Source organism: Gossypium arboreum, chromosome 3 (assembly GCF_025698485.1).
Source record: "Gossypium arboreum isolate Shixiya-1 chromosome 3, ASM2569848v2, whole genome shotgun sequence".
In the NCBI taxonomy this organism is placed as follows: Eukaryota; Viridiplantae; Streptophyta; class Magnoliopsida; order Malvales; family Malvaceae; genus Gossypium; species Gossypium arboreum.
Genome location: NC_069072.1, coordinates 128,615,080 through 128,629,716, shown reverse-complemented (window position 1 = coordinate 128,629,716; position 14,637 = coordinate 128,615,080). Strand labels below are relative to the sequence as shown.

The following is a 14,637-nucleotide window of genomic DNA, read 5'->3' as shown; positions in this document are numbered from 1 at the left end:
GACTCTACTCTTGTTTTCTCTATTATGTTTATCATGCTCATCAAAACAAAATCAAGTAAAAAAAAGAGAGCGAGAACTTTCAATCCAAAATACTGTGAAAGGAAAGTTGAATGTTAGTATTCCTTTCCTTGTCAATAGTCTAATTGGTAAGTTTTTCTTTCTTTGTTTAGTTCCTCTTCTTCAACTCTACTATTGTTTGTTCCGTTCCTCTTCTCTGACTCTACTTTTGTTTTCTCTATTATGTTTATCATGCTCATCTAAACAAAATCAAGTAAAAAAAAAAAAGGATGACAACTTACAATCCAAAATACCATAGAAGAAAAGTTGAATGTTAGTATTCCTTTCCTAGTTAATAGTTTAATTGGTAAGTTTTTCTTTCTTTGTCTCGTTCCTCTTCTCCGACTCTACTCTCGTTTTCTCTATTATATTTTTTGCCTTTTCCTCCTCTTTTCGAAAATAGAAAACTACTAATACTAATACTCTTCTTACCCACGTCTGATGCTATAGGTTTTAATCCTAAAAACTAACTTATAAACTCTTTTCTGAATGGAGTTCTAGCACAATACCAAATGTGCCCGAAGAAGAAAAGCAAGGCAAACAAAGCATGCCTAAAAATAAACCAACCCCTTGGACTGGTATGAAAAACACCATTGGATTTCAAAGTAGCATGAACTAATTCAAAAATTTCACGTAATTGAGCACACCTAGTATATTTTTTCATAGTAGTAAGACCACTGTAACTCACTTCATTGAGTTTGCCTCCATAGAACTTAATAGTTAAACCTATTTGTTTGACAATATACTTTGATTCTATCCTTCTAAAAGGACATCCGCTAAAACAATTTCGTCTCTGTCTACCAAAAGCAAGGTAAAAATAAAATTAAACAAAGTAAAAATATTATGGAGACAATTATATTGAATTGCATTTTGCTTCTTTACTAAAAAATAACATATTAACCCATATACATTAAATCAAAAAGTAAATTAATACATCTCAATTTTTTTTAAAAAATTTTAAACGTTGAGTCATTTTCCTACATGTGAGCATATAAATTAAATTTAAAATCAATATGCTAATTTTATGCCAAATATTTTGTTTATCCCAAATCAGTATTTAACAATGTGTTTATCGCCTTTTACTACACTTAATGGAATCTAAAACAGACATGCATTCTTACAATTTTTGACACTAATTAAATCATAAAACGAATCCTTTACGTTGCATCTTTGTCCATCTTCTTCAATATGTAAACAAATCATTTTGTTCATACATAAATATTTGTTACGTACTTTTTTAATTGACCAATATTATATATTAAAATTATTTTTTATGGCGATGCATGTATTTAATATATATTAATTAAGTTATATGTAATTTAATTATTTTTTATTTTAAAATTTTGTATTGTTTCACTAAATATATGTTTACGAAATTAAAATATAATAATATATAATTTTTTTAAAATGGTAATTGAATGTAATTTATTCTATATATTTTGGTATATTATTCAATACAAAGAGTACCTGAAAATATATATATATATATATATATATATATAATAATAATAATATCTAACTAAAATATATTATGCACATATTTATACACATATATGTATTAATATAAAATAATACTTGAAAATATATTGTGAATAAATTCTGTGTATTTAATTATTTATTAAAATAGTAAAATGATTAAATCTTTGCATATTTATCGAGTCTTATCTATTGGAATCAAAGATAGAATATATGTAATTTTATTATAATATGCTAATAAATATATAGTATTATTATAAATATATGTTGTAATAATATGATTTTATTAAAATAAATAAATTCAATGGATAATTAAAAATAAAAATTAAATGCAAAATTGGAGAAATCGTCACTTGTCGCAAATGTAGTGTATGTAATTTGTTATATTAAATTATACTAGTTCTCTTATTTAGCAATGTACAAGTTTGCTTGCGCGTATCAGTTAAAATGTATTTAAATTATTTTATAATTTTGCTTAAATTTAATTTTATGATTAATATTTAAATAAATATAATTAAATTTTTTATATATTTTGTAATTTAATATTTTATTTGATAAAAATAATGTATTAAATTAATATAAATGCATGATATGTACAAATTTTTAGATTAAATATAGATGAAATTTTTATGAAACCCATTAATTTGTTATTTATGAAATCTATTTATAATAAATTTTAAAATCGAATTGCTATACTAGTGCAAATAAGAAAACATAGTAACGGATTACAAGGCCAAGAGTGAAGTATCATATACCTAGCAGCTATTAATGCCAAATGAACGGGAGTCATATGACTAATGCCAAATGAAAGTATAAATTTTATATTATTATATTTTTAGTGTGTTAAAGTTAACTATTTGAAACTGTCAAAATAATATTACAGACACTTTAAAAATTATTTTCTCCTAAGTTACGTCATCGAAATGGATGCCACACGTATTATTTGAAAAATCTTGAAAATAATTTTTATTGGGTACCAAAAATTTCGCTGAACCTCACGAAAAAGTCACCAAAATTTGACCCAAATAAATATATGGATTTTACGAAAAATAGATTAAAAACACAAATGTTGGAAAAATCTAAACCAAAACTCACCTTAATTGCTGAAACTCTATCGATTTCCCCTTCCTTTGCATTTCTTCCTCTTCTCTAGGATTAGCTTCTCCTAAATTGTCAAAACCATCGTCTAACATAAAATACCGTAAGTGATTTTTTTTTCTTCTATTCTATTCTTTTATAAAAACTATTAGAACAGTTTAAAATAATACCGATTTAAGAAAATGGTAGGTATTACAGTTGTGATCTTGTATCCTTAAGAGTAGCAGTTTGAGGAACAATAATGTATAGTGGAGTTTGGGACTGCATTCCATTTGTATTATTACCCACAACAATCATACCGTAGTGTAACGGACCGAAATTTTTTGTCTCGCGATCCGTGCAATTTTAGGCGAATCGTTCGTTCTAAACTCGCCTAAGTCAGCCTAATCACCACAAATGATGATTCCTTTATAATTCCTTCAAGGTACCAATTTGTATAGTGAAAGTAATTGTGCCAAAAGAAGCTATAAAAAAAACAACAGAAAGCCACAGAAAGAAAGCACGAGAGGTGTTTGAGTAAATGCTCTCTAAGAATTCTATTACTCTTAAGAATTCAATATACAATAGATGATTTACAAGTGATGGAAAGGCTCTCTATTTACAAGATACATAATATCAAATTTAATCTAATCTTTACAAGATATGATTTCTATCAATCTTCTAAGATTAGTTCCTATATTTAACAAAGTAGTCTATATTGCCATATCTTCATCATTGGACCATCCAAGTTTCAATTTGACAGGTTTCTCTAACAATTCTTTGAATCGGGCCAATTCTTATGAACTAAATAATCTCCATCTAATCGATAGACCTCCATATAGTGTATTTTATGCCACGGTCACAGGCTTTACACTTTGGCCCGCGACAAGAGTACCGAGTTTACTTATTAACATGCTTATCGATGAAGAATTTCTATCATATGAATTCCTAGGAAGGGGGGAAACAACACTTGTCAGCTATGGATCACAATTAGGATGCGGAAATTGAGATTTGTCTTGCTTTAAAGCATTCAAAATGCTTCAGACCAATGCTGCGTACACAATAACAATGATGTCTACTTTAATTTCTCCACGTTAGAATGCTTTTATCCAAGGTTGTAATATAATGGATAATATTCTTCTGGGTGCTGACATTAACATATTATCCGCCAAAAAGTATTTTAGGGGGGCTTTAAAATTGATAATGTGCAAAGTAAAGATGGAAACAAATGGAGACAATTGATCGCTAATGGTAGTCCAACAACTCCTCTAAAGCGGAATAGGACAAGATGACTTCTTCCTAATATGCCAAAATGTGCTCTCATGATCAAATATTGCAAGGTGTGAGAATTGCAAAACAAAGTGTAACTATCTCGCGTTTTTTCTTTGTAGATGATAACTATCTATTTTTTTAGTGTTACTATCCTGTCCCGTCGTGCTAATATGCATATAGTAGCCCTTTATGGACATATGTCAAACTTAGCGATTAATTATAAAAAAATTAGAATTATTTTTCTAGTAATTATATATATATATATTTATAAAATAACAGTTTTTATATTATTATTTTGAAATTAAAATATAAAATATAAAAATCTATTTTTTAAAATATAAAAAATTATAAATATATATGAAAATTAGGGTAAATTATTAAAATAGTCACTTTTATTTACCTCAAGTTACATTTTAGTCATTTACGTTAACATGTTGTAACATTTTGGTCACTGAGCCATTAATTGTCATTAACGTGTAATAAAGAAGTTGACATAAGACGTTAAATTATCATTTCAAACAAAAATTTTAGGTTAAATTATACAAGTGGTCCCCATATTTTCTCATTTTGAGTAATTTAATTTTTTCTTTTATGTTATTTTAATTTTCTTTTTATTTTTCTTTATTTTCATTCTCTTCTACTTCTTCATTGTTTTCTCCATTCTCCATCACTTTTAACATAGTTTTTCTATGTTTTCCATTTGTTAAAACTAGAAGGGAAGAAGAAAAAGAAAATAAAAAAAAAAAGAAAAAAATTAAATTATTCAAAAAAAATAAAAGTAGGGTAAACTATACCCATGGTCACTTTTGTTTACCTAGGGTTACATTTTAGTCACTTATGTTTGAAATATCACGATTTTAGTCACTTACGTTATCATGTTGTAACATTTTAGTCACAAAGCTGTTAATTGTCGTTAATGGTGTAACGGTAAGCTGATGTGACATGTTAAATCATCATTTCAAATAAAAATTTTAGGTTAAATTATACAATTGGTCGCCCATATTTTTTTGTTTTGAGCAATTTAATTTTTTCTTTTATATTCTTTTTAACTTTCCTTTTTTTTCATTCTCTTTTGCTTCTCCCTCTGTTTTCCTACTTTCTCCATTTCTTTTAACATATCAAGAAGTCAAATTGGTGGTGAAGAAACTATAATTTAACATATTAGATATGGAAAAGGGACAAAACAGAGGAGAAACAAAAAGAATAGAAAATAAAGAAAACAATTTAAAAGAAAATAAAAGAAAAAATTAAATTGATCAAAATGAAAAAGTATGGGGACTAATTGTATAATTTAACATAAAATTTTATTTGAAATGATGATTTAACGTGTCATGTCGATTCTTCGTTACACTATTAATGGTAGTTAACGACTCAATGACTAAAATATTACAACACGTTAATAAAAGTAACTAAAACGTAATATTTCAAATATAAATAACTAAAATGTGATATATGATAAATAAAAGTGACTACTTTAATAGTTTAAAATGAAGATGGAGAAATGAAAGTGTAAGGACTTTATTTTACTCACGTTAATTCGGATGGGTTTTAAATAATTTTATAATTTTTACTTGTTACTATTTATATATATTATTTTGTCATGATTTTTAAATTCCTTGAGGTTTTATAAAATATTGATTTATTAATATTTGGTTTTACATATTTTAATATTTGTACAATAATTTTTATAAAATACAAAATTATTAAAAAAATAGGTTCAAAATTTTTATTCATATCTCTTTATTTTATTATCTTAATTAATTTAAACTCTATTTTTTTTAGTACTACTATACACAAGTCGTGGGCACAACTGTGGCTGCAACAACGAATCTGGTCACAGAAAAAGACAAAATTAGATAACCAGTTTCTGTGGATTCGGTCCTACTACTCTATATTTAATTTATTGTTATATTTGTTGTAAAAAATTATATTTGATGGTTTCTATGGCCATCAGTTGTGGAAGTAAAATAAATGTTGTAATTTTCTAATAAATTTATATGTCTTGAAAAGAAGTTTAAATTTGATATATATTAGTAAATTGGGCCTAAAACAGAAGTTAGGGTTGGATTAAAATGGAAATTGACTTTCTGAACTAGGCAAGTTTTAATAATATTAGGGCCTTCGCGTAGGCCTGCCTTGATTTAAAATTTTGTGTTTGAACTCTTGGGTTTGTGGGTTTTGACCTTTAATTGGTTCTTGAGAAAACGAATTAAATTTGACCCAAACAAATTTAAAATACAAAATGAGTTAATTAAAACAAAGCGAGTTTCAAATTTTAGGAATATTCGTTTAATTTTATGTTTAATAATTGCGGAATTTCATACTAAAATGGTTTGGACAAAATTGGATCGTATAAAAAAATACTAAAAATTTATTTTTAATTAATTTGAATTGAATTACTGATAAAATGTTTTATAAAATAATCTAATTATCATGTAATTATTTATTTATAGTGTTGAGCCCAATTTATGCCCAAGCCCACACATATACAAAATTAAATATAAAAAACTAAACCCAAATATAAAAACACCTATTAAAACCCAATACAAAACAGACCTAAAGCCCAACAGATTACCCAAAACCTATCCCAAATCTCTCAACCCAATACACAAAATATAAAGCCAACCTAAAACCCCAGCAGCAGAAGGAAATCGGCGCCGCAAGCTTCGAGTCCAAGCAGCGTACGATGCGTGCCAAGCTTCCGAATCGTGCGCTACTCCATGCCACGCTCCCACGCCTCTGAGGTATCTGCAAAGGCAAACAACAGTAGAAGATTTTCATTTTATTTCTAGGCTATAAAAAGCCATTGAAAACACTGTAATTGGGGGATTTTTTTTTGGAAATAAAGAGAAATTACGGAGAGATATAGCAGATTTTTTGAGTAATATTTTAGTACGACCCAATAGAAACAAACGTGATTATGATTTTTTATTCTTTTTCGAGTTTTAATCCTCAACCCTTTGTTACGAATTTGCTTCTTTTTTTCTCTTTTTTTCTTATAGTAAAACAAAGTTTTTAAAAATAACAATAAAAAAGGATTGTAAGAGGGCCTTACCTGGCCTGTCGGCCACCGCGGTGTGCATTTGGGGAAGGTGGACCCGCGACGATGGGCGATCTATGCCCCTGCGGAGGGAAAAGGGGAAAACCCCTATTTTCTCCCTATGATTTTGGCTCAAATGAGCCACAAACAAAATAATAAGGTTTTGGGATATTTGATCCCATGGGAACGGAACCGTTTAAGGTGGGTTGACCCATGACTTTTTTGCCCTCATTGGTAAATTCTGCGTTTGATTTCCCACTCCTCTTGTCTTGGCCCAAAAATCCCGTTTTATTTTCAATTACGCCCTATTTCTATTATTTTAGCCACTTCTATCATAAAATTAATTATTTTAGTTTTTATTTTATTATTACTATTTTATTATATTCTACTATTAATTGTAGTATTATTTTTTTCCCTTTTTATCCTATTATTTGTTATACTATTTTTATTATACCACTATTTATTATTTTTATTACATTAAGTTTGTTTTACTATTTTTTTACTATTTATTTTAAATCATTATATTATTATTATTAATCTTTTATATATTTTATTAAAAGTTAACTATTTTAAATATAGTTCGTTATACCCTTTTTTATTATTCCTACTGTTTACTATTACTTTTTCCTATTATTATTTATACTATTATATATATATATATATATATATATATATATATATATTCGTTCTCCCTTTAAGTGTAATTATTAATAGTCTTATCATGTTATAATATTATTTCTATTATTTGTTAAAATTACCACCGTTATTTTTACCATTTTTTTACTATATTATTATTGTTATTTGTCTTAATTTAAGATGGTTTTTAATTTTACTTTTATCATTGTGTTTAATATCATCATTAACATGTTATTTTTATTCCCATTATGTATTTTTATATCATTAATATCATTATTGCTATGTTTATTATGTTATCTTTTTTACTATGGTCTTGATTATTATTATTAATTCTCCTTACGGTTATTATGTTTTAGGTGTTACTACATGCACTATCAAGTCTATTATTATATTGTGATTTCTTATGTTGCATACTATCATGTTTCTTAAACTTTTAAATTACCCAAATCCGTTCATTCAATGATTTATTTTCAATCATTTTTAAAATAATGGCAATTTTCGGTATTTATGGAACTCAAAGGATCGTGCCCTAACGTACTGGGTTTCGCTTTCTTTGTTGGTCTTGAATATTCGAATAACCTCTTCCCAGTGCACTCTCAAAAGATTTCAAAATAAAGGCAATGTTCGGTATTTAAAGAATTCGAAGAATCGTGCCCTAACGTACTGGGCTCCGCTTTCTTTGTTTATTTTGAATATTCGAATATCCTCTTAAGGCTAAAACGTACGTTTTAAAGGCAAGCGCACAATTGAGGGTCAAAAATGTTGCGTCCTAACGTACTGGATGTAATGTTTTACCTTGAGGTGAGATGGTCTTTAATACACATTTGACTTACCTAAATGTCTTAAAAGCCAATAAAAGGAGGATCACGTTTTGAACTCTGTCCAAATCTTTAATTTTTGACATTAAGACACTAAATAATCAATCAAGTACCAATTTTGGGCGTGTCGAGTGTGCTAATCCTTCCTCGTACGTAACTGACTCCCGAACCGGTTTTCTATTTTCGCAGACCAAAATCGTCGTTTTGAAAATTTTATTTATTTATTAAAAACGACCGTGTTTTGAGGTGATCCAATCACACCCTATTAAAAAAGATTGGTGGCGACTCCTAACTTTTCGTTTTCAAAAGTCGATTTTTCGTCTTCAAAAAAATGGTTTCGACATATAGTATTAAATTTGGATTCAGATTTGGCTCACTCTAAGAATAAATCCTTATCTGTTTCCTATTGGCTTATTTAGCCTAGTCTCTATACAGGTTAGAATAAGTATCTTCTGAGTTTCCACCAAGTATTGAATCAAAAAGCAGCACTGGGACATACATACGTACATGCATGCACCACAAGAAATTTCGTGGAGAGTTCCAAAATTCCAAGACGGAATTATCTAGGTTAGAAACTTCTCTCTTTGTTCCTATTCGTTCCCTGCACTGCACATTCATCATTGGTGATGAAAGAGAGTTGGTTTGTTCTTTAGTCATTACACTTACAGAAGAAGCTCTTTATTTATCTACTGTCAGTCTTTTTCTTTGCTTTTGTTACACACTTGATTGGAGCTCTTTTTCCTTCTTTGCTGATCCCTTCTTCCTCCTGAAGCTTTTCTTAGTCTCAGGTATCATCTCTCCATTCACTACAAACCTTGCTATCAGTATATTTATTTATAGGCTAATTGGTACTCTATATTCAATAGAAATGAGAATCCCTTCCTTTGTATGCTTTTCCAATAAACAAAGTAAGAGTCACACCAATCATAACATTCTTCTCTTAATAACTATGTATTCTTTAGTTTGGTTTCTGGGGCATGTTCATGTTTAAAGTGACAACTTGTAACCTCGGGGAAACCTTATTGTAACAAATGATTGATTTTGGCTCATTCATCGCTTCATCAAATTGCTTATCAAACAATTTACATGCTTTTATAACCCCCAAAACCGGTCTAATTATAGTTTTAGTCCCTCTACTGTGCTGAAATTTGAGATTTTATCTTTTTAGTTTAATTTGACATAATTAGGTACTCTACTTTTATAATTTTAGTAACTGTTAATTGATATCATTAAAGGTGACGACGTGGAGTTTTTTTTTGTTTGTTTGTTTTTGGGCTACCTACTACCAACATTATAAAGGTAAAGAGATCAGATGATGTTAATGGCAAGAGTTAATAGTGTTATATGTCAATTTGGAACTACTATTAAGATTACAAAAAGTAGAGATTCAAATTATGCCAAAGTAGAAGGATTAGATCTCAAATTTTAGTATAGTAGAGGGACTAAAAATCAAAATTAGACGTTAGCATTCCTCACACCAGTCATGGCATCCTTGTCCATGACTTTTCAATCTTCTTCCTGGGGATGTGAACTGTAATAGCTTTTATGAAATATGTGATGAATATGCTATTTATTAGTGATAGTAAAGTCATTTTTCTTACTCATTGGACACAGTATACCTTGGAAAAATGGGGGATAAATTTGTTTTATTGGTAATGTGCCTATTGACTTCTACATTCTCCATGAGTGTGGCTATTACTTCCTCCTCAAATGGTGTGGTGAGACTTGGTCTGAAGAAACAAAGCTTAGGCTTTAACAGTATATATGCTGCTACTAGAATTAAAGGGAGGTACAGTACATATGCTAAGGGAGCAGTAACTACTACTCAAGACTCAGATGATTCAGAAATGAATATAATTTCCTTGAAGAATTATCTGGATGTTCAGTATTTTGGAGAAATTGGAATTGGTTCACCACCACAGAATTTCACTGTCATCTTTGATACTGGCAGCTCCAACCTGTGGATTCCATCTTCACATTGTCATTTCTCTGTCAGTCAATTCTCTTTGTTAAATGATAAATAAATACAACTTGAAAAGGCAATTTTCCATTTCTAAGCAAATCAAGTTCTTTTCTCCATGCAGGTTGCTTGCTTTTTCCACTCCAGATACAACTCTAGCAACTCCAGTACATATACAGAGATTGGTAATTTTGTGGAGAATATTGAAAGCCCATTTTTAGTTTTAAACCAAGAGCTGATTTCTTATTGGTTTTGGTCCAGGGAAACCTTGCAAAATTAATTATGGTTCTGGAATGATTTTGGGGTTTTTCAGTGAAGATAATATAAAAGTTGGAGACCTTGTTGTCAAAAATCAAGTGGGGTGCCTTGTTTTTTCTCTAGTTTTATCATGCACTAATATGGTTTTATTTACTTTTATCTCATTCTGCTTGTTAGTCCTATCATCTTTCAGGTATTTACAGAAGCCACAAGAGAAGGAAGTGTTGTTCTCTCTTTGGCAAGTTTCGATGGGATACTTGGACTTGGTTTCCAGGACGTTTCTGTGGGGAATGTAGCACCACTTTGGTATATGCCTATTGGCTTGACAACATAATCCAGTATAACATTCTTTTATTCATCTCCATTCACCATAAATAAATGTTTTGAATGCTTTTGATGCAGGCACAGTATGATGCAACAAAGCCTTGTTGCTCAAAAGGTCTTCTCTTTCTGGTTCAACAAAGATCCAATGGCCAGTGAGGGCGGTGAGCTTGTCTTCGGTGGTGTTGATCCAAAGCACTTCAAGGGACAGCATACTTATGTTCCAGTCACTCAGAAAGGTTATTGGCAGGTACACTTCCTCTCTTTATTTATTTATAAATGTATTTCTATGTCATCTCTCTAGAAAATTTTCTGAAATATTTTTTTTTTCCTTTTTTATTTATGTTTTCCTCATCTAGATTGACTTGGAAGATTTTTTAGTGGCAGACCAATCCACAGGTAATCTACTGTATACTTTTGTCTAGGACCTTCCCTGTGACTGTCTAGTAATTAATAATATTGGAATCCAAATTAATTTTACAGGATGTTGCATCAACTGCACTGCAATAGTGGATTCAGGCACAGCTTTCATTGCTGGTCCCTTTGTACGTGCAGCTATCTTTATCGGAAAATTCTAATAAGCATGGTTTCTTGTTTTACAAGTTTTCTTAACAAGATCACCATACTTTTAGGATGCTGTGAAAAAAATCAACGATGCTATCGAAGCAAAAGGATTTGTGAGCATGGAATGCAAAAAAGCAGTTTCTCAGTATGGAGATCTTATATGGCAGCTCCTGTTATCTGGGGTTTGTTTGTCTCTAATTTTCTTATTAATGTATATATAATATTCATTCATGACTATAGGATGTCAATGTGCCTTTGATGTCTTGCTTTACAGCTACAGCCTGACAAACTATGTTCCAGTATTGGTTTATGCTCCTTCAATGGGACTCAGCATCTAAGGTCAGCTTATTTCTTTCATTGATCTATACATGCTTTCGAGATTAATATATATCATATCAGTCTCCTATTACTAAACTCAACACTAAGATATACAACTAATCTGCACAGTGATAGTATCAAAATGGTGGTAGAACAAAAGGGAGAGACACACAATGTTGGGCAGGACCTTGTATGTGCCGCTTGCGAGTTGACTGTAGCGTGGATGAGGACTGAAATGATGCAAAAGAAAACACGAGGAAAAGTAATTGAATATGTTAACAAGGTCCTTTCCCTAATCCCTATGCTCCCCCCCTCCCCCAATTAGTACTTACAGAAATTTCTGCTTCAGACTAACAAAATATTAATTGATTCTCTACTGAAGTTGTGTGATACCCTACCAAATCCAACAACACAACTAGCTGTAGATTGTACCAAAATACCAAGCATGCCTACTGTTTCATTTGTCATTGGGAATAAATCCTTCCACCTCACCCCGGACCAGGTATGGTACCATATGTTTTTTATTTATCAGCATGACCGATATGAATGAACAATGCCTATTTTCATAATTTTGTGAAGTTGATGTGAAATGGAACATCGTCTGCTTCTTATTGTCTTAATTTTTATCAACGAATCAGTACATCCTCAAAGTGGAACAAGATATGGCTACCTTCTGTATCAGTGGTTTTATTCCATTGGATGTTCCTGTTTCTCCTCCCCAGGGTCCTCTCTGGTAACTTCTCATGCCTTGTTTCTATATATAGTAGCTCTCTGGCCATCAACATTATATTATTCAAGTCATAAATGCTTTGACATATTTGTTTTAGTGTTTAACCTTTTTTCCCTTCATTCATGCAATTGCATCTTTTTTGCATGTGTAGGATTCTTGGGGGGATCTTCATGGAAGCATATCATACGGTGTTCGATTTTGGTAATCTACGAGTTGGATTTGCAGAAGCTGCTTAGGGTCTGTTCAAGGAAATAAAGCAAATGCTATTTGCAAAGAGGGATGATTGCTTTGCTTGGCGGCATTGTATGGCTGGATGATGTTTTGTTATACTTGTACTCAAGTTGTTAGGCTATAGTATTTTATCCCACATATCCCAACTGAAGGGAAAGGATTTCAAAGACCTATTTTGTCAACTTTATTTCCATATAGGTACCAGGACTAGCTTTGCATTCAAGTTCCAATCACATGCAGTCCATTTCTATCATGGAGGCAATTTTCAGTAAACCAAAACATTTTACATCTCATTTGATCTAATGTGATCCAAAAATGACACCATGACCAGAATGGCTATTGCATTTATACAGTGTCCATAGTTAAACATAACAAAGTAATTAGCCAGAAGTAACAAACAACCAGTGTCAAGCTCTCGAGGCTAATCAAGACAACACATTGCAAGAAATGGAATTATGAAGCCACCATTCCTCACAGTTTCTCTTGTTCAGTTCCTTGATTAGTTGCAGGACCTGCATGGTACTGGATCTTCCAGTACAACAGATTCTCCTAATCCTTTCTTGCTAGATGTGATATATGGAGGCTGCCCATGTTATTGCCTTTGAGCTTGAATTCAGCCCTTTTTTATCATTCAGCTACCTTTCTCTGCAGTCCACAGAGATGTAATATTTGCTGCCACTCTTCTTATGAATATCTGCAACGAAAGAAGAGATGGTTCCTTGTTTCCATCTCCTGCTTGCACAGGCAACAATTCTGTTCAACAGATATTCCCTGGTTGGTACGCTAGTCCTTAGCAGGCAACTTAATAGCCATCCAAGCAATGATCTAACTAGCCCTAGACCGGGGGACAATTATTATACCCATAACTAAGTAGGCTAAGGCTCAGAGCAAGATCAGGTCCAAGAGAGCCTGAATAATCAAGAAAGCCAGTTGTCACACTATAAAGAAAACTCCTGGCCTGACAAGGAGGTTCTCCACTACTTGTCACGCAGCACCACCGTGAAGATAGCTACCACAGTTGGCTTGTCAGGCAGGCAGACCGTACTCATCATGAGTACAAACTCCGATGACCCCATGGCATTGCTGACTTAAGTATCAGAACATGTCCCACAGAACAAACTCCCAAGAGCTCCATCAACTAAGTGATTGTTCAATATAGACTGCATGCCACTCCAAACTTTTTGGAATTTTAGCTTTATTAGAAAAAATCACTAAAAAGTTGCAACAGACCTAGAAGTTGCTCTATGTTGTTGTGTTGGTGGTCAGTCAAATTGACTCTTATTTGGATTTGTATAAACCCTGATTTAAGTTCCTATAAATTATAAGTTAATGCAATAATAATATTATGGATAAACTACACCTAAGGTCATTAAATTATTCATAAGTTTACGTTTTAGCCACTCAACTTCAAAAAGTTAAAAATATCATTGAATTGAACTATTTGAAAGTTTTCATTTAAATCAGTAGGCTGTTAAAATCGCTAATGTATGGCATTCTCTGTTTGCACTGTCTGTACCAATCGAAAGCTCTACTTTTTTTTTTTTACAGTTCATTCTTTTTACGAAAAACTTTGAATGTCACGAATCTGCGAATCAAAATCCAAATGACTTTTTTCTATGATCTCTGACACTGATTGTCAAATCAATTTGGATCCAAGCTATACTCTTCTACTTGTTAATGGGTATTGATCCAATGCCCCGGTCACCGCATTGTCGCTTGAAGCTTGTTAGTCGGACTTTTTAAAAAAAATTTAATAATCCAGTGACTTAAATAAAAACTTTTGAATAGTTCAATGACTATTTTGTAACTTTTTAAATATGAGTGACTAAAATGTAAACCTACTAATAATTTAGTGACTTGAGTAGAGGCGAAACAGGGG

The 14,637-nt window shown here is 31.0% G+C and overlaps 1 protein-coding gene and 1 long non-coding RNA gene across 3 annotated transcripts; one reads left to right on the top strand and one right to left on the bottom strand.

Moving 5' to 3' along the window:
* Positions 1-6,292: 6,292 nt before the first annotated feature.
* LOC128290644 (uncharacterized) lies at positions 6,293-7,243 on the bottom strand. The gene is made up of 2 exons (XR_008280427.1): positions 6,938-7,243; positions 6,293-6,630 (listed from the first exon to the last, which is right to left on the bottom strand). It is a non-coding gene; the product is annotated as an uncharacterized LOC128290644 (long non-coding RNA).
* A 1,608-nt stretch (positions 7,244-8,851) lies between these two features.
* LOC108475469 (aspartic proteinase oryzasin-1-like) lies at positions 8,852-13,037 on the top strand. Of its 2 annotated transcripts, none has more exons than XM_053025903.1 (14): positions 8,852-8,943; positions 9,991-10,367; positions 10,461-10,521; positions 10,598-10,692; positions 10,788-10,900; positions 10,997-11,165; positions 11,275-11,314; positions 11,399-11,460; positions 11,548-11,661; positions 11,754-11,818; positions 11,927-12,080; positions 12,180-12,299; positions 12,436-12,530; positions 12,679-13,037. In XM_053025903.1, exons 2-14 carry the CDS (start codon positions 10,005-10,007, stop codon positions 12,761-12,763), a joined length of 1,536 nt encoding a protein of 511 aa, XP_052881863.1. In that variant the 5' UTR covers positions 8,852-8,943; positions 9,991-10,004; the 3' UTR covers positions 12,764-13,037. The 2 variants fall into 2 exon arrangements, with proteins under 2 accessions (XP_052881863.1, XP_017632926.2); XM_017777437.2 differs by having other exon boundaries at positions 8,888-9,164.
* Positions 13,038-14,637: the final 1,600 nt, after the last annotated feature.